At 41.2% G+C, this 19,665-nt stretch overlaps 1 protein-coding gene across 1 annotated transcript in view; it reads left to right on the plus strand.

Annotated features, from left to right (window-relative positions):
* Positions 1-19,665, plus strand: part of LOC126176568 (dynein beta chain, ciliary) — a 790,269-nt gene that overhangs the window by 419,708 nt on the left and 350,896 nt on the right. The window contains exon 42 of the mRNA XM_049923728.1: positions 1,681-1,808. Coding sequence (XP_049779685.1) covers positions 1,681-1,808 — 128 coding nt within the window. The remainder of the gene's footprint in view (positions 1-1,680; positions 1,809-19,665) is intronic.

The raw sequence follows: 19,665 nt of genomic DNA on the forward strand, positions 1-19,665 counted from the left end.
ACAGAAGGGACTTCTTGGTATGGAATGGGTGGCAGCTGTCGAAGTGGATGTATTGCTGGTGGTTAGTAGGTTTGATATGAACGGAGGTACTGATGTAGCCATCTCTGAGATGGAGGTCAACATCTAGGAAGGTGGCTTGTTGGGTTGAGTAGGACCAGGTGAAGCAAATGGGGGAGAAGTTGTTGAGGTTCTGGAGGAATTTGAATAAGGTGTCCTCACCTTCAATCCAGATAGCAAAGATGTCATCGATGAATCTGAACCAGGTGAGGGGTTTAGGATTCCGGGTTTTTAGGAAGGATTCCTCTAGATGGCCTGTGAATAGGTTAGCATAGGATGGTGCCATGTGGGTGCCCATAGCCATACCACGGATTTGTTTGTAGGTAATGCCTTCAAAGGAGAAGTAATTGTGGGTAAGGATATGGTTGGTCATGGAGACTAAGAAGGAGGTTGTTGGTTTGGAATCCATAGGGCGTCTAGAAAGGTAGTGTTCGATAGCAGTAAGGCAACGGGCATTATGAATGTCAGTGTACAGGGAGGTGGCATCAATAGTGATGAGCAGGGCACCGTGTGGTAAAGGGAAAGGAACTGTGGAGAGTTGGTTGAGGAAATGGTTGGTATCTTTTATATAGGAGGAAAGGTTCCGGGTAATAGGTTGAAGGTGTTGGTCTATGAGAGCAGAGATTCTCTCCGTGGGGGCACAGTAAATGGCCACAATGGGGTGTCCTGGGTGGTTGGGTTTATGGACTTTAGGAAGCATGTAGAATGTGGGAGTGCGGCGAGTGGTAGGAGTAAGTAGAGAGATGGACTATGGGTAGAGGTTCTGGGATAGGCCTAAGGATTTGAGTAGTGACTGGAGATATTGCTGGATTGCATGAATGGAATCACTGTGGCATGGTTTGTAGGTGGAATGCATGAATGGCCACCGACAAACTGTGCCCAAAAAACAAGTGTTCCACCCTGTAGCTGAACACCCCTCATCTCAATGACTACTTCACAGCCTGTGCCATATGGATCCTTCCCACCAACACCAGCTTTTCTGAATTGTGCCTGTGGGAACTTTCCCTGCAATACATCCTACGTTCCCATAACCCTCCTGGCCACAACCTTCATTAGTGACCGTCCTCACCCATCCAGCCCCTTCATTGTTCCCATTACAGAACTACCCAGCCATCGTTTCACCGCCACACCCAGTCTTTTAATTTATTTTTATTTTTATTTCTCACCTTTCCACTACTTACCCCCCCTCCCCTCTGCACCTTCTCTCCTACCCTCTGTCTAAACTGCAACACTTCACTGTCCACCACTCCCACCACACTATCCTTCCCCCTCCCCACCCCAGCCTCCTCCTTACCCCCACCCAGTCGCCACTCCCATCATGCAATGGTGCTGCTGCTCATAGTGTAGTTTCAGCTTTTTATAACTTCCATTGAATGAAATGTTTTTACTTGATTTTGCTTTTGATTTTTATATGTAAAAGAATTAATAATTTTTACTTAGTCAAACACAATATTTTTAGTCATTTTATTCATTTATTTTATTTTTCTGTTGAATAACCATTGTAGTAGAATGTTTTCATTAGGAGTTATAAAGGAATCTTTGATTCTGAAAATAGGCATTCTTGTATTCTATTTTGGCATGCGGCTCATCATAAAACTCTAATATACATCCACTGTGTTGCAGGTTTGTTTTCTGTTATAATGAGGGATCAAGCAAACTTAGGTGGAGACAACCCTAAATGGATTATACTGGATGGTGACATTGACCCAATGTGGATTGAATCACTCAACACTGTTATGGATGATAACAAGGTATGTAACAAATGCCAATAAATTAGGATAATCTTGTGCAACAGTGGGAACATCACATAAAGAACACTTATGATGAGAAGAAGTGCTTCAGACATTCAATACATTCAGCATCTTAATAATATTAATATAAAATTTTCAGTAAGAGCACAGCATCTTTCTCTCTGGGTGTGTATATTGGAGATGTGTTGCAAACATTTCCCAGGCAGTGATTTTCATTTTGCAAGAAAAAGCGTGTGAATGGGATAAAATTGTGAACAACTTTAAGTTGTGGTCCAAACTGATAAAAGTAAAATCAATTCTTATCTAATAAAATAAGATGCTGGATGTTCATGGATCTTCCAAAGAGTTTCTCTGTTAATTATAGTGTGGTGTCACCGCCAGACACCACACTTGCTAGGTGGTAGCTTTTAAATCGACCGCGGTCCGCTAGTATACGGCGGACCCGCGTGTCGCCACTGTCAGTGATTGCAGACCGAGCGCCGCCACACGGCAGGTCTAGAGAGACGTACTAGCACTCGCCCCGGTTGTACAGCCAACTTAGCCAGAGATGGATCACTGACAACAACGCTCTCATTTGCCGAGACGATAGTTAGCATAGCCTTCAGCTACGTCATTTGCTACGACCTAGCAAGGCGCCATAGCATTTGATATTGAGATTATAACATGTACCGTCAAGAGCGATGTACACCAATTGTGGATTAAAGTTAAGTATTATATCAACTACGTACTTTATTTGCCACTATTAATTCCCTTAACTGTTCCAGACCTCACGCCAGTCAGTGTGTAATTAAACGCGTGCATTTCGGCCGCCTCTAGCAACACAGTGTTGGCTCTTCTGCCAACACTTCATATAGAAATCTGTTATATGTTAGTGTATGTGGGCTACATAGACATTTTTTTACTCATGAGTATTTATGAAGAAACAAACACATAAAATTTTTGACAAGTGATCATTTTGTATTGTAGTTGGAAGAAGGGATGTAAACACTGAGCAAGTGCCAGAGCAGCTACTACAATATTGTTGTCACATCAAAGATCATGAATACTCATACAGTATTGTTGCCATGCCTACTGTATTACATAGATGGAAGTCATCATCTATACCCTCAAGAAGCTCTGCTCAGGGTAGAGACATTTCACTTTGTGTTTTGATCCTGCTGCATATATCTACTCTACAGATTGTGCACAATTTATATTTGTTAGAACTCACTGTTGAATTTTGGATGTGTCCTGGAATTTACCATTTGCTTATATGGTTTATGGATTTGGTAATCCTTCCTGGTTACTCTTCAGTCTCCAACATTCCAAGCTTGTGACAACTGGCTCTGTGAATGACTAGGAACTGGACACTGCTTGATCACACTTAATATTGTCACTAGAGTCCATGTAGGATGTGGTGGCTGATGTGCAGTAACCAGTTTTGGTTCAGTGTGCTTGACGAGTTCATTCATTTGTTCAGAAGGGGAGGCCAACATTGTTTGCCAGCTGTCAGCAGGTCAGTGATGTGCTGCAGGGACAGAATTGAGGCACACACCCTGAAAATTTTCACAAATGATTTTACAGAAACTATACAGTAAAAAGAATTAATTTTTGCATTAATTATAGCCTTATATGTCAGTTTCTTGATGACATGCCCATCATTTCATTAATGATCATAGTTATTGCACAATGTGCTGCTGCATTTGAAATTTAGCTAATGTATTGAAGTTTTCTTTAGACTTGGGTGGTGAGCACTACATATCCAGTGTCAGGAAAATTGACCTGATGTAGCACATTCATTTGCTATCATACATGCCAGCAATAAGCCAGAATGAAATATCCACAACATTCCACATATTTCATAAATGGTTTGAGGTATCAAAATTAGATTATGCCAAACAATAGCACGCAAAGAAGAGACTGTTTTTCCATACGGTTATTATGCAAAACTTAATTACCTATTGTGTTATTCAACTGACTACAGACTTTTTCGATGAAAGAATGTAATTTTTAAAGACCATTGATAGCTTGTAAAATGAGGATTCTTTAGGTTTTGGAACAACATAAGTGAACCATTACATGTATATTTTTTTATCAAGGACATGCTTTTTCATAAGCTATCGACCTTACTTTTCCTCAGTTCCTCACTTGATAAACTTAATAAACCACTGTTTCAGAACCCTCTTGCAATTGTGTCTGTACAACATGCTAGGGAGGTAACATTGTGAAAACACTGCTGTGTTTTGCGAAAAGAAGTAAATTTTAGCAAGACAACAAGAAAATGTGGGTTGCGCTCAAAATTTGCCACTCCTGTCGCTTCTCTGAAAGTTACAAATGGTTAATAAAACCAGGCAAGAATAAGTCGTTGCTTTTGTTGCATTTTTAACTGAATTTCTTTTAGATGCTGTCCAAAGTAGAGGTGACAGTAGATCTATTTGATTGTTCATCATGCAAGTGTGAGCATTGTGTGGCTCCACTTAATATTTACAAAAAATAAAAATATGAGCACAGGCTTCAGTTTATAATGGCACTTCCCCTCCAGCACTTGGCATTTCGCCTCCAGCAACTGCCCCTGATCCATACCACTACTGCTCTCTCCATGCATGCCCCACTGATTACACATCTACTGGTCATGTTATTCTGCACACACTCTAAATATACCATTGAGGCTAGAAAGGTTCTAGTGAGGTTAACTCTGACCATAAGAGCTCAAATTTTCAATCTCTGTATGCCTAGCAGCCATTAGATTATCTGACCAGCATCGAAAATGAAGCAGTTTTGGCCAGCACAACACTGTCACTGTCACTGTCAACAGTTTCAGTCCAGTCACATATCTTCACCATGTGGGTCAAGATGTTGAAACCAAGCTCCAGTGAGGTGTCCTTTGTTGTGCACTCTGCCCAAAATGCTTCAGTTGTCCCATAAGTTGTCACCATTGAAAGTCACAGAGGGCAGCAGTTAAGTCATCAGTCTCACACACACAGAGAGTGGTGTTTCAAATCTGTGTCTCACCATCATGATTTAGATTTTCATAGTTTCCTTTAGTCACAACAGATGCTGGGATTGTTCCTGTGAAAAGAAAACAGTTCATTTCCTTCCCTATCCATTCCCAATCCAAGCATATGGTATGTCAAAAATGATCTCATCATTGATGGGACATTACACCCTAAGATTCCTTTGCTCATTGAGAGACTCTGTTGACCTGTCATTTGAGGAACTAAAAAATTTCTGTTATGTCCCCTACTGTGTTTAAAAGAAAGGGAGTGGAGGGACTATGTAGTGTTGGGTTTTTTAAAATTTCATCAGCACCAAAAGCTATTGTATCTATCATATACACCGTGGACTGCTGGTTTTTGAAAGTGCTGATTCAGTTTTGATAACACAATATCGAAGAAATCAGATCCCAACTCACTGTGGTAGGGTTTAAAAATTAGCTTCTTTCCAGATGAGCAGGTCCCATGTGATGCATTAAAACTTTTATATTCCTAAGTTGAGTAAGTGCTATATGTCATACATCTGTTCAGAATCTCAAAAGCTGCAAACCTGAACATGCTTGTTCTCCCATTGACAGCTCAAGCCAAAGAACAATAGCTGTGTCTTCCACAGAATTGTACTACTCCCTGTCTCTATCATCATTTCCTTTCATTGCGCAGAACTTCACTTCCATAAGCCGAAACTGATAAAGCCCATGGATGATAAACTTTTCTTTTCAGAAACATCAGCTTAAAGTCGTATTTAATATTCAATTGCTCTGTCATTGAGGAGTGTGTGTTAAGTTGAGATGACAAGGGAATTTCACTGTTACTTTCCAACACTACTGTTTCTACTCACAGCCTCTGGCCATACTTCTATAATGTGTTGATTTCAACAGAATAAGTTCACACAAACTGGAGTCACATTGAGTGCCACCACAAGTGTTTTGTTTGATGTGAATGTTTGTACTCACTTGCATATTTTCAAGTTGATGCTAGTGCATAAATCACATAATTGTGATACCTATCAGTGTGTGGATTCTCCAGCATTCTCACAGATGGCACAAAGGTTAGTAGGATACAAAAATTACCAAATCCTAATAATAGGAGCCTTCACAGTTGATATCATCTGCCAAGAATTGTATTATTAGTAAGAAATTACCTCAATATATGAAGAACATTTGGACTACACATCTTAACAGCATTACATTCTCCTACACAGAAACACCGAGTGAGTGGCACAGTGGTTCGCACACTGAACTCACATTCAGGACAACAGTTCCAGTCCACATCTGGCCATCCAGATTTGTTTTATGTGATTTTCCTAAATCACTCAAGACAAATGGCAGAATAGTTCCTTTGAAAGAGCATAACCAATTACCTTCCCCATCCTTGAAACACTTCAGATTTGTGCTCCATCTCTAATGTTGTCAATACCAGTGGGATGTTAAATCCTTATCTTCCTTCCATCCTTACAGATACAGTCGATTTGGTTTTGGATTCTATATTATTCCAGTTACTGGACAAGTCTAAACAGTTTGCCACAACATTCATGTACCTGTGCATCTTCCAATCCTGCTGTCAATGATATTGTGCACTGCCATGAAGTCACCTCCATCGGAGATGGATTTCCACATGGGAGGTGCTATGTGAGATGCACTTTTAGTCTATGCGAAGGGTGGATAACTTTGACAGACGATAGGCATTTTGCGTCTCTTTCAAGGTTCACTGTACTGAGCCAGAAGTCAACCGATATGCAGCCATGCTACATGATGTCTCCAAGATCCTGACTGTCATTATAGCCAAGGCTGATTGCAGTGGGTAGTGACCCGGCTGCTCATCATAGAGTTGGTACTTGAATTTTACCCTATCACCACCAGCTCCCGTTGCCTGTTCACCACTGGTGCCTCCAACAGAGTTACAGCCAGTACCACATATGCTGCTGGACTAAACTCCATTCACTATATAGAAGCCAAGACTTCTCTGTCATTACCAATTCCATTTACAGTTCCTGCAATTCCTCCACAGGAAAGTCCTTTTGAAACAGCCACAACAGTTGTGGAAGCACTGGCTTGATACTTCAGCTCAGTCAGCTGGCAACTACTGCTGCCAGGGCAGCTACATGGAGGAATAAACATAGAGTTAGGATCAGAGAGGCATTACCAAACAGCAAGTAGATATATGAACTCTGGTCACACCTGTCATGTTACCGCATATCAGAGAAATTGCCTATAACTATATGTAATACACTCAGTGGCAGTCACTCTTCACTTTGTGTTTTCCATTAGCTGCAGCTACTTATTCAATAGATTTTGCACTGTTTACTCTCCTAAAACTTGGACTTGGTTTTTGGTGTAAATGGGCTTTACTGTTTGCAAGTGTTGTCTGTGGACATTGAAATTCTTTCTGACACTCATAGTTCTCTCTTCATAATGTCGCACATGAAGCTTATGACAGGTTTCATGAAAGAATAAGGAATGGCCATCATGAAAAGTGGTATTTGGGTCCTCTATATGTGTCAGTAAATACTCTTTACAACTGGGTTAAGGGAGTGGGATCTGCTGTTTTCACTTTTAATGAAGTGATGTACTTGTTTTAATAGCAACAGAATACTCTTATACAGACAAATACATGACATTATTTTATTCCCAGTGCAACATGTCAGAAAGTATAACTCTGAAATCTTCCAGATACGAGGATCAGGCTGTGAATTTGGGCCATTATGTTTGTATGACAGTAAAATGGAAGTCCATTGTACCGCCAATTGTGTTGCATAAATTTATCATACTTGATATATACATCACAAACCAATTTTGAAACAATGTGGACAGTGGTAATGTTGCTTGTATTGTTAAATATCTCATTGTGTTTGATATATATAATTCTCAGTCTCATTTTTTTCATTTTTTCCTCATATATGCACCTATAAATGCTCTTGTAGTGTTTCATTTATGGCATAGCATTAGGCACGTTTCATATTCTAAAAATAATGCACAAAATTTAGACCATGTAACTGAGTGAACATTCGAACTAAATTACAATAACTGCAAAAGTTTCAGGAAAGTTGTCAAGATTAAAACAACATTCCTAAATTTCTGTTTAAAATGTGATGCATACTGCACCAGCGTGACAACAAAATTTAATCTTCTCTGCAAACAAAGTTTTTAGGCTTATGGCTTCCAAATTACTTCAAATGGCACATGCATACAAACAAAATTAATGGAACACTAAATAAAATATGTTACAGTCTGCGTTTACTCTCTGTCAAAGCAAGTTATAGCATTGTCCGAACTGCCTACTTTGTCCAGTTCCACAGCATCCTACTGTACAGAATTATATTCTGGGGAAATACACCACCTAGTTCAGTCATCTTCTGAACTCAAAAAAGAACTGTAAAAGCAATGCAACATGCTCGACAAACAGATTCTTGCAAACCCCTCTTTCAAAAGTCATCAATTGTCCCTCTTCCCTGTAGGTATATACTAGAAATCTGTAAATATATTAGAAAGAATTTAAAAGATGTAAACGAAAATTTTAATATCCTTGAACATGATACAAGACAAAAGAAAAAGTTTCATGCCAGTCAATAACGACACCAGCCTATAAAACCTCCACACTAAGCAGCGATATACAAATATACAATAGACTTCCATACAAAGTAAAAGACATATTATCATTCTTACTCTTTTGTAAAACCCTAAGGGCATTCTTATTGGATCATTGCTTCTATCCAGTAGCAGGATTTGTAGATCATTTAAGATACAAAAGATTTGAAACAAGACAGTGCAGCTACTGCAAGAACCTTTGTTGATATAGATATTACTTGTTTTACATTAAATCACTCATGATTAAGATCCTAACAGATTATCTGAAATTCAGTTTTACCATCAAGAAATAATGACAAGATTGCATGGTCTCATGAAGTTTAGCTCATAATGTGACCATTCTTATTATTACATCATGCATGTTTCCCTATGTCAGATGAATTATGTGTGTGAAACTGCAGATAGCCATTTAAAAAAGTCGTTAATGGTAGAGAACAGCTATTTCTGAAGGCAGTTTATTTAACTTTTGTCTTAAACTAGCCAAATGTTTTCTATCATACTAGAACATCCCAGATGAAATACAAATAATGAAAGAATTAAAGGTAACAACACAATGTGCTGTTAAGGTCTTGAGATGCTAAAATGCACAGAAACAAGAAGCAAATTGTTGCTGAGCTTTCAACACTCTTTCTTAGAGCTGACTGACTAAGACACACACAAATATAGATACTTATAATTGCATGGCTGCATAAGTGAATGAGCTTTTGTTGGAAGTTGTATGAAGACTAAAATATAGGGGACATTCAAAAAGAAATGAGCCAGAAGCATAATTACAGAAACCAGTACTGTATGTTGGAAGTATTGACTGTGGCTGTTGAGATACTTGTCCCACTGTGACACAAGGTGGTGAATGGCTGTCTCATAAAACTCCCGGGCTGCAATGTTAACCAGTTCCGCATGTACAGCTGGATGTCATCGTCCTAGGTGAATCGTTATGCTGACATTCTTCTTTGTCCAAGATGGCCCCCTTCTGATTCACTTCATGCAGCATGAGACAACAGTGAATGCTCAGTGTTACTCACAAACCTTGACCCACCTTTACCAAGTGATCAAATCAAAACAACCAGGCAATCTCAAGCATGGGGTCATTCTGCTCCACGACAGGGCAAAGCCTTATATGGTCAACACAGTCATGGCACTCCTGCAGAAATTCAAATCGGAGGTTCTCGGCCACCCTCCATACAGTCTGGACCTCTCTCCCTGTGATTACACCATTTTTGGTCCCTTTAAAAAGGCTCTGAGGGGCAAACGATTCACCTCAGATGGCGACGTCCAGCTGTATGTGCAGAACTGCTTAACATTGCAGCCCTGAGAATTTTGTGAGACAGCCATTCACTGCCTTGTTTCACAGTGGTACAAGTGTCACAACAGCCAGTGTCAATACTTCTTACGTACAGGTACTAGTTTCTGTCATTATGCCTCCAGCTTGTTTCTTTTTGAACGCCACTTATAATATCTACTGCATTAAGTGTAGTTAATTTATTCACTAGCTACTGCAATTTCCTTACATTACGTAACATGAATCGTATTCCATAGATGCCACTAAGAGGTGTTTCTGATAGTGTATCTGAAATAAGTCCAAAACATACCCTTAATTAATGCTTCAGATTTTGAAACATTATAAAATGATAGTTGTTTGATGTTGTGGTTTTAACGTCATTTAAAATATGACCTAGTTTTAAAAAACAACAGAAAGCTTTTTAATTCACTCTTAAACTTCAGTATGTTTCCCAGAATACATATATCATTAATTGTTATGATATGTGACTGGTCAGCACACATATTATTACTGTATGGACATGCATATGCAATTTATAAGATGTATATGTAGAAGTGTGTATAAAAGTTTCAGGAAATCTACACTGAATGACAGAAAGTGAAGCACTCAGAAGACATGAATGGGTGTCAATGTAACTTCATACACATACACACCATCAGTGGGTATGTAAATGATTAGAGTTTCAGTTCTCTGCTGTGGGTAGAACAGCCACCAGAGTGCATTAGTGTTCTTCATGTTTAATTTTTCTTCTTACCAGGCCTGTCAGGGTATACAAAGGACATTAGCAGCATCAGATGTTTAATGGTCACTGTGGAGGATACAGAGACTCTGCATACTCGTGTAAGTCAGTACCTGACAGAATTCGGAAGGGGCACCATTGTAAGATTCCATTCGACCAGCTGGTTGAATAGTTTTGTGGAGTATTCAAAAGTGACAGTGGGCCAATGTTTGGTTGAATGGGAATTTGAGGGCAGGCACACTTGACATCAAGGTTTCAGTTGACCATGTCTGACCACCACAAGGGAGGATTGCCATATTGTGCATGAAACACTTTGTAATTCCTTCACACCAGTATCTGCCATCCAAGAACAAGTCATCGACTCCTTGCAACTTTCTCTGTCTTGCCCCATACCATGATTAGAGACTAGCAGCAGCAGGACTATGGAATTACCATCCCCTGCATAGGCTGTCATAAACAGCACAACACTAATGGGTGTCTATGGAGTGGTGCCATGACCAAGAAGCTAGGACTGCTGATATATGGTGTCACTTTGTGATCTGCAATGAATCGTGTTGTACACTACCCCAAATGTCCATCATCAGCAAGTATGACGATGATCTGGGGAGAAGTTCCATTCGTCCAATGTTTTGGAGAGGCGCACCAGATTTACTCCTGGCTTCACAGTGTGGGGACCCATCATGTATGACTTCAGATTGTGGCGGGTAGTGTTTAGGGAAACTCTGACAGCACAATGGTATGTCACAGACATCCTGCATCCTCACATGTTATCTCTTGAGACATAACTGGGGCACCAGTTTACAACAGAACAGTGCTTGTCCTCACATGGCATGTGTCTCTGTGCACTGCCTGTGTGATGTTGAGGTTGTTGTTGTCGTTGTTGTTGTTGTGATCTTCAGCCCTGAGATTGGTCTGATGCAGCTCTCCATGCTACTCTATCATGTGCAAGCTTCCTCATCTCCCAGTACCTACTGCAACCTACATCCTTCTGAATCTGCTTAGTGTATTCATCTCTTGCTCTCCCTCTACGATTTTTACCCTCCACACTGCCTTCCAATACTAAATTGGTGATCCCTTGATGCCTCAGAACATTTCCTACCAACCGATCCCTTCTTCTGGTCAAGTTGTGCCACAAACTCCTCTTCTCCCCAATCCTATTCAATACTTCCTCATTAGTTATGTGATCTACCCACCTGATCTTCAGCATTCTTCTGTAGCACCACATTTCGAAAGCTTCTACTCTCTTCTTGTCTAAACTATTTATCGTCCATGTTTCACTTCCATACGCGGCTACACTCCATACAAATACTTTCAGAAACGACTTCCTGACACTTAAATCTATACTCGATGTTAACAAATTTCTCTTCTTCAGAAACGCTTTCCTTGCCATTGCCCATCTACATTTTATATCCTCTCTACTTCGACCATCATCAGTTATTTTGCTCCCCAAATAGCAAAACTCATTTACTACTTTAAGTGTCTCATTTCCTAATCTAATTCCTGCAGCATCACTCGACTTAATTCGACTACATTCCATTATCCTCGTTTTGCTTTTGTTGATGTTCATCTTATATCCTCCTTTCAAGACACTATCCATTCCGTTCAACTGCTATTCCAAGTCCTTTGCTGTCTCTGACAGAATTACGATGTCATTGGCGAACCTCAAAGTTTTTATTTCTTCTCCATGGATTTCAATACCTACTCCAAATGTTTCTTTTGTTTCCTACACTGCTTGCTCAATATAAAGATTGAATAACATCGGGGAGAGACTACAGCCGTGTCTCACTCCCTTCCCAACCACTGTTTCCCTTTCATGTCCCTCAACTCTTATAACTGCCAGCTGGTTTCTGTACAAATTGTAAATAGCCTTTCTCTCCCTGTATTTTACCCCTGCCACCTTCACAATTTGAAAGAGATTATTCCAGTCAACATTGTCAAAAGATTTCTCTAAGTCTACAAATGCTAGAAATGTAGGTTTGCCCTTCCTTAATCTAGCTTCTAAGATAAGTCAGTATTGCCTCACGTGTTCCAACATTTCTACGGAATCCAAACTGATCTTCCCCGAGGTCGGATTCTACTAGTTTTTCCATTCGTCTGTAAAGAATTCGCGTTAGTATTTTGCAGCTGTGACTTATTAAACTGATAGTTCGGTAATTTTCACATCTGTCAACACCTGCTTTCTTTGGGATTGGAATTATTATATTGTTCTTGACGTCTGAGGGTATTTCACCTGTCCCATACATCTTGCTCACCAAATGGTAGCGTTTTGTCAAGACTGGTTCTCCCAAGGCTGTCAGTAGTTCTAATGGAATGTTGTCTACCCCTGGGGCCTTGTTTCGACTCAGTTCTTTCAGCGCTCTGTCAAACTCTTCATGAAGTATCATATCTCCCCTTTCATCTTCATCTATATCCTCTTCCATATCCATAATATTGTCCTCAAGTACATCGCCCTTGTATAGATCCTCTATATACTCCTTCCACCTTTCTGCTTTCCCTTCTTTGCTGAGAACTGGGTTTCCATCTGAGCTCTTGATATTCATACAAGTGGTTCACTTTTCTCCAAAGGTCTCTTTAATTTTCCTGTAGGCAGTATCTATCTTACCCCTAGTGAGATAAGCCTCTACATCCTTACATTTGTCCTCTAGCCATCCCTGCTTAGCCATTTTGCACTTCCTGTCGATCTCATTTTTGAGACGTTTGTATTCCTTTTTGCCTGCTTCATTTACTGCATTTTTATATTTTCTCCTTTCATCAATTAAATTCAATATTTCTTCTGTTACCCAAAGATTTCTACTAGCCCTCAGCTTTTTACCTTGTTGATCCTCTGCTGCCTTCACTACTTCATCCCTCTAAGCTACCCATTCTTCTTCTACTGTATTTTTTTCCCCCATTCCAGTCAATTGTTCCCTTATGCTCTCCCTGAAACTCTGTACAACCTCTGGTTTAGTCAGTTTATCCAGGTCCCATCTTCTTAAATTCTCACCTTTTTGCAGTTTCTTCAGTTTTAATCTGCAGTTCATAACCAATAGATTGTGGTCAGTGTCCACATCTGCCCCTGGAAATGTCTTACAATTTAAAACCTGGTTCCTAAATCACTGTCTTATTATTATATAATCTATCTGATACCTTCTAGTATCTCCAGGCTTCTTCCGTGTATACAACCTTCTTTCATGAATCTTGAACCAAGTGTTAGCTATGATTAAGTTATGCTCTGTGCAAAATTCTACCAGGCGGCTTCCTCTTTCATTCCTAACTCCCATTCCATATTCACGTACTATGTTTCCTTCTCTTCTTTTTCCTATTATCGTGTTTTAGTCACCTATGACTATTAAACTTTCATCTCCCTTCACTATCTGAATAATTTCTTTTATCTCATCATACATTTCATCAATTTCTTCATCATCTACAGAGCTAGTTGCCATATAAACTTGTACTACTGTAGTAGGTGTGGGCTTCATGTCTATCTTGGCCACAATAATGCATTCACTATGCTGTTTGTAGTAGCTTACCCACACTCCTATTTTTTTATTCATTATTAAACCTACTCCTGCATTACCACTATTTGATTTTGTATTTATAACTCTGTATTCACCTGACCAAAAACTCTTGTTCCTCCTGCCACCAAACTTCACTAATTCCCACTATATCTAACTTTAAACTATCCATTTCCCTTTTTAAATTTTCTAACCTACCTGCCTGATTAAGGGATCTGACATTCCACGCTCCGATCTGTAGAATGCCAGTTTTCTTTCTCCTGATAAAGACATCCTCTTGAGTAGTCCCCGCCCAGAGATCCAAATGGGGGACTATTTTACCTCCAGAATATTTTACCCAAGAGGACGCCATCATCATTTAATCATACAGTAAAGCTGCAAGCCCTCGGGAAAAATTATGGCAGTAGTTTCCTCTTGCTTTCAGCCGTTTGCAGTACCAGCACAGCAAGGCCATTTTGGTTAGTGTTACAAGGCCAGATGAGTCAATCATCCAGATTGTTGCCCCTGCAACTACTGAAAATGCTGCTGCCCTTCTTCAGGAACCACACGTTTGTCTGGCCTCTCAACAGATATGCCTCCATTGTAGTTGCACCTATGGTACGGCCATCTGTATCGCTGAGGCACTCAAGCCTCCCCACCAACGGCAAGGTCCCTGGTTCATATGGCGCTGTTGGCTGGGATGTCCCATTCTGGTTCAGCCGCCAAGTGCTATTCTTATTTCAGTTGCCGCCACATTGGGCGAATTGCAGCTTATGATGAGGATGAAATCATGATGAGGACTACACAACACCCAGACCCTGAGCGGAGATAATATTCGACCCGGCCAGGAATCGAACCCGGGGCCCAATGCATCATAGGCAAGCACATTACCACCCAGCTAAGTAGGCAGACAGTTACACCTGTGCCAGCAAGACACAGTGTCAGTTCCGTGATATCAAGATCCATTTACAACAGTTGTGGGCCAGCTCACCTCAGCAGAGGATAAAACAGCTTTACAGTACCCTTCCCTACTGAATCAGTATATGCATCTAGGCCAGAAAGAGTGCAACATCATATTGATAAATGGGCCCATACTGCCGAGTTATTTCTAAATTTACTCAGTTTTGTAATGACTGAAATAACATGACATGCTGTACCATTTCATTCCGTTTCCTCCAGCCCTTCTGAGCTCTGCACTTTTTTCATCAGGCAGTGTTTTTCATTCCCTTTGTTTTGGCGAGATCCCCTGATGAGAACATTTTCAAAGGCTCCTGAGGAAGTCCTGTATGTCTTTAATGATTGCAGTATTATATCCTCAAAACCACAATTCTTCACATTGTGGATAAAACATTTTTTGGAGAAAAAGCGTTATTCAAATGTATTTTATATTTTTTGATAACTGTTTTTTCCCATCTGATTCTAAATTATTAAAAAATTGTTTAAAATTCTGAAGTCTCTCTCTTTTGAAAGCCGTCTGGCAATTAAACCTTGTACATGTGTGATTCTCATTAGGGATCTCAGTCTGATTGTTTGGAACAAGCTTACTTAATTTAGAATGAGTATTGATTGCATACTACAATTGTGTTCCTCTGACACCATAGTGGAACAAGATGTTTTTGTAATAGATTTCCCTGAACAGCACAGTGACCAGAAGATTGCAAACGGCAGCAAACAGCTGCTTATAGAATATGATAGGCTTATTTACAGCATTAAACAACCTGCAGCAGTTGTTTATGCAATCAGAAGACATATACATATACACCTTATAATGACATAAGTGCATATACAATTTTTTTATTTTTATTTTTATTTATTTTTTTTTTAGTTCAGGCTAGCAGCATTTTGAGTAGTGCCTGTTGCAGTTACTGTGTCTATGAGTGCCTACCACTTGTGATCCATTATTGCTGTGTAATCTGTTTATGCCAACGATTTCTTTCTGACAAAATAGTTCACAGGTGGACAACCGGACTTCAGTGTTCAGTGCACCCAGTATTTTGGTATCCAACCACATTGCTGTCGTCAGCATGCTAATGAAGTGATTGGCTAGGAGCAGGCGTATTGCCAAGGAGCACGTGTAGGGCTTGTCTCCCCCGACCCTCTCCCCTCTCACTTTTCTTCCCTCTGATGTAATACTGTACATGGTCTGTGCCCAGACATCACTGCATGTACAATATGTCTTCCATGCCCCCTCCCGCTGACAACTCACTTCATATGAAATTCACACCCAGGGATGCACACAGGCAGCATCTCTGCTATTGCCATTGTTCCACCGGAGGCCAAATTAAGTTCATTGTAGGATATCTCCTTCCTCTTCTTATCAAACTAGCAAGGGAACTTTCCCAAGTGTCAATAAACAGTCTTGATGGTAGTCAGCGGGTATGTAAAATGGGCAAAATAATGCAATACATTCACACATCAAAAAAATGTTTTGCATCGCCCCAGTCCACAGAACTCCTGACGATAAACGTTGACTGTAGATATTGTATCATAGACACAGTCGCTTTGACTGTTCAGAGTTGTCACTAAACCTACCCAAAGATGTAAACAACCATGCATGAGCAGCACCTATTAGTAGGAGGGGGCCAGACAGCCAATCAGCTCCAGTCATTCCACCGGGAAGGAGGTACACGGCTCATGTTGACCATACTTCAACCATGCCTGTCCTTTGATCATGTCCTCAATGTTACTTTGTGCCAGGAAGGGCTCTCATCAAGGAAAATGTCCAGACATCTCGGAGTGAACAAAAGCAATGTTGTTTGGACGTGAAATATATACATAGAGACAGGAACTGTTGATGACGTGCCTCGCTCAGGCTGCCCAAGGGCTACTACTGCAGTGGATGACCGCTACCTGTGGATTATGGCTCAGAGGAACCCTGACAGCAATGCCACCATGTTGAATAATGCTTTTCGTGCAGCCACAGGACGTCGTGTTGTGACTCAAACTGTACGCAATAGACTCCATAATCTGCAACCTCACTCCCAACGTCCATGGTGAGGTCCATCTTTGATCTTTGCAACCACAACACCATGCAGCGCACTACAGATGGGCCGAACAACATGCCAAATGAACCGCTCAGGATTGGCATCACATTTTCTTCACCGATGAGTGTCGCATATGCCTTCAACCAGACAATCATCGATGTGTTCGGAGGCAACCCAGTCAGGTTGAACGCCTTAGACAGACTGTCTAATGAGTGCAGCAAGGTGGGGGTTCCCTGCTGTTTTGGGATGGCATTATGTGGAGCAAATGTATGCCACTAGTGGTTAGGGAAGGTGCCATAATGGCTGTACGATATGTGAATGCCATCCTCCAACTGATAGTGCAACCATATCAGCAGCAGATTGGCGAGGCATTCGTCTTGATGGATGACAGTTCACACCCCCGTCATCCACATCTTGTAAATGACTTCCTTCAGGATAACATCATCACTTGACTAGTGGCCAGCATGAATTTTCCTGGCAGATTATAACTGTGTGCCGGACTGAGACTCGAACTCGGGACCTTTGCCTTTCGCAGGCAAGTGCTCTACCAACTGAGCTACCCAAGCACGACTCACACCCCATCCTCACAACTTTACTTCTGCCAGTACCTCATCTCCTACCTTCCAAACTTTACAGAAGTTGGTAGAGCAATTGCCCGCGAAAGGCAAAGGTCTCGAGTTCGAGTCTCGGTCCGGCACACAGTTTTAATCTGCCAGGAAGTTTCATATCAGCACACACTTCACTGCAGAGTGAAAATCTCATACTGGAAAAATCCCCCAGGCTGTGGCTAAGCCATGTCTCCACAATATCCTTTCTTTCAGGAGTGCTAGTTGTGCAAGGTTCGCAGGAGAGCTTCTGTAAAGTTTGGGAGGTAGGAGACGGGGTACTGGCAGAAATAAAGCTGTGAGGATGGGGCATGAGTCATGATTGGGTAGCTCAGTTGGTAGAGCACTTGCCTGTGAAAGGCAAAGGTCCCGAGTTTGAGTCTCGGTCCGGCACACAGTTTTAATCTGCCAGGAAGTTTCATATCGGCGCACACTCTGCTGCAGAGTGAAAATCTCATTCTGGAAACATCCCCCAGGCTGTGGCTAAGCCAGGTTTGTGAAATATCCTTTCTTTCAGGAGTGCTAGTTCTGCAAGGTCCACAGGAGAGCTTCTGTAAAGTTTCGAAGGTAGGAGACGAGGTACTGGCAGAAGTAAAGCTGTGAGGATGGGGCGTGAGTTGTGCTTGGGTAGCTCAGTTAGTAGAGCACTTGCCCACAAAAGGCAAAGGTCCTGAGTTCGAGTCTCAGTCCGGCACACAGTTTTAATCTGCCAGGAAGTTTCATATCAGCACACACTCTGCTGCCGAGTGAAAATCTCATTAGTGGCCAGCATGTTCTCTATCCCATGCCTGGGATAGATTGAAAAGGTCTGTTTATGGACGATGTGACCCACCAACCACTCTGAGGGATCTACACTGAATCACCATTGAGGAGTGGGGCAATCTGGATTAGAGGTATTAGAGGTACCGGTGTGTACAGCATTCTGGACCACCACCTCTTTAAGCCCCAATATGTCCTGGTGACAGCATGGAAATCTGGTAAACAAACATCTGACCAGGTCAAAAGATGTTTGAAAGAAGTTTTCTTTTCCACTGCTAGTGTAAAATCTGCATTATTATTAGCTTTTCGAGTGGTCAATGTGAAAGAAACATTCAGAGCATCATTCAGATTCTTGGGGTGGCTGATGTGACAGAATCATTCAGAGCATTGTACCTGAGGACAAGGCAGGAGGACAAGGAATTTCTTCATCTGGTGATCCAAAGGGCTCGACAGCAGAGGTACAGCCACAGGATTTATACAGCTTTTGATGTCGAAAGAAATTTGTGAGAAAATTTTCAGCTCTAATTCTGTTGAGTGATTATGATTTCAATCTCCACTTGAGAACCAATATAATCATCACTAGTACATAATCAATTCTCTTTGCCAAAGCATACCATTGTACTGATACAAATCAGCAACAACTTGAAATCCTGCTGAATTTTGTTTTATGTTCTGTTGTTTGTCCTGTATATTATGTGAACAAATTTCATTCATTTTGTGTGCATGGTGTAAGAAAAATGTTATGTTTTAAGCATTTTTTTTACAGAATATCATTATTGTTATGATTTTGTATCACACTAATGAGGTACTTATTATTTTCAATTAACAAAACACATGTCTGCAGTCTCAGAGAGCTGAAACTACACTCTGAGCAGCAGCACCAGTGCATGATGGGAGTGGCGACTGGGTGTGGGTAAGGAGGAGGCTGGGGCGGGGAGGGGAGGGATAGTATGGTGGGAGTGGCAAACAGAGAAGTGTTGCACTTTAGACAGAGAGAATAATAAGAAAAATAAAAAGAAATTAAAAGACTGGGTGTGGCGGTGAAATGATGGCTGTGTAGTGCTGGAATGGGAACAGGGAGGGGGCTGGATGGGTGAGGACAGTGACTAATGAAGGTTGAGGCCAGGAGGGTTACGGGAGTGTAGGATGTATTGCAGGGAAAGTTCCCACTGGCGCAATTCAGAAAAGCTGGTGTTGGTGGGAAGGATCCATGTGGCACAGATTGTGAAGCAGTCATTGAGATGAGGGGTATAATGTTTGGCAGCGTGTTCAGCAACAGGGTGTTCCACTTGTTTTTTTGGCCACAGTTTGTCGGTAGCCATTCATGCAGACAGACAGCTTGTTGGTTGTCATGCCTACCACCAGCAATACCTCCACTTCAACAGCTGCCACCCATTCCATAGCAAGAAGTCCCTTCTGTACAGTCTAACCACCCATGGTCATCGCATCTGCAGTGACGAGC

The sequence above is a fragment of the Schistocerca cancellata genome, chromosome 3 (assembly GCF_023864275.1).
Source record: "Schistocerca cancellata isolate TAMUIC-IGC-003103 chromosome 3, iqSchCanc2.1, whole genome shotgun sequence".
In the NCBI taxonomy this organism is placed as follows: Eukaryota; Metazoa; Arthropoda; class Insecta; order Orthoptera; family Acrididae; genus Schistocerca; species Schistocerca cancellata.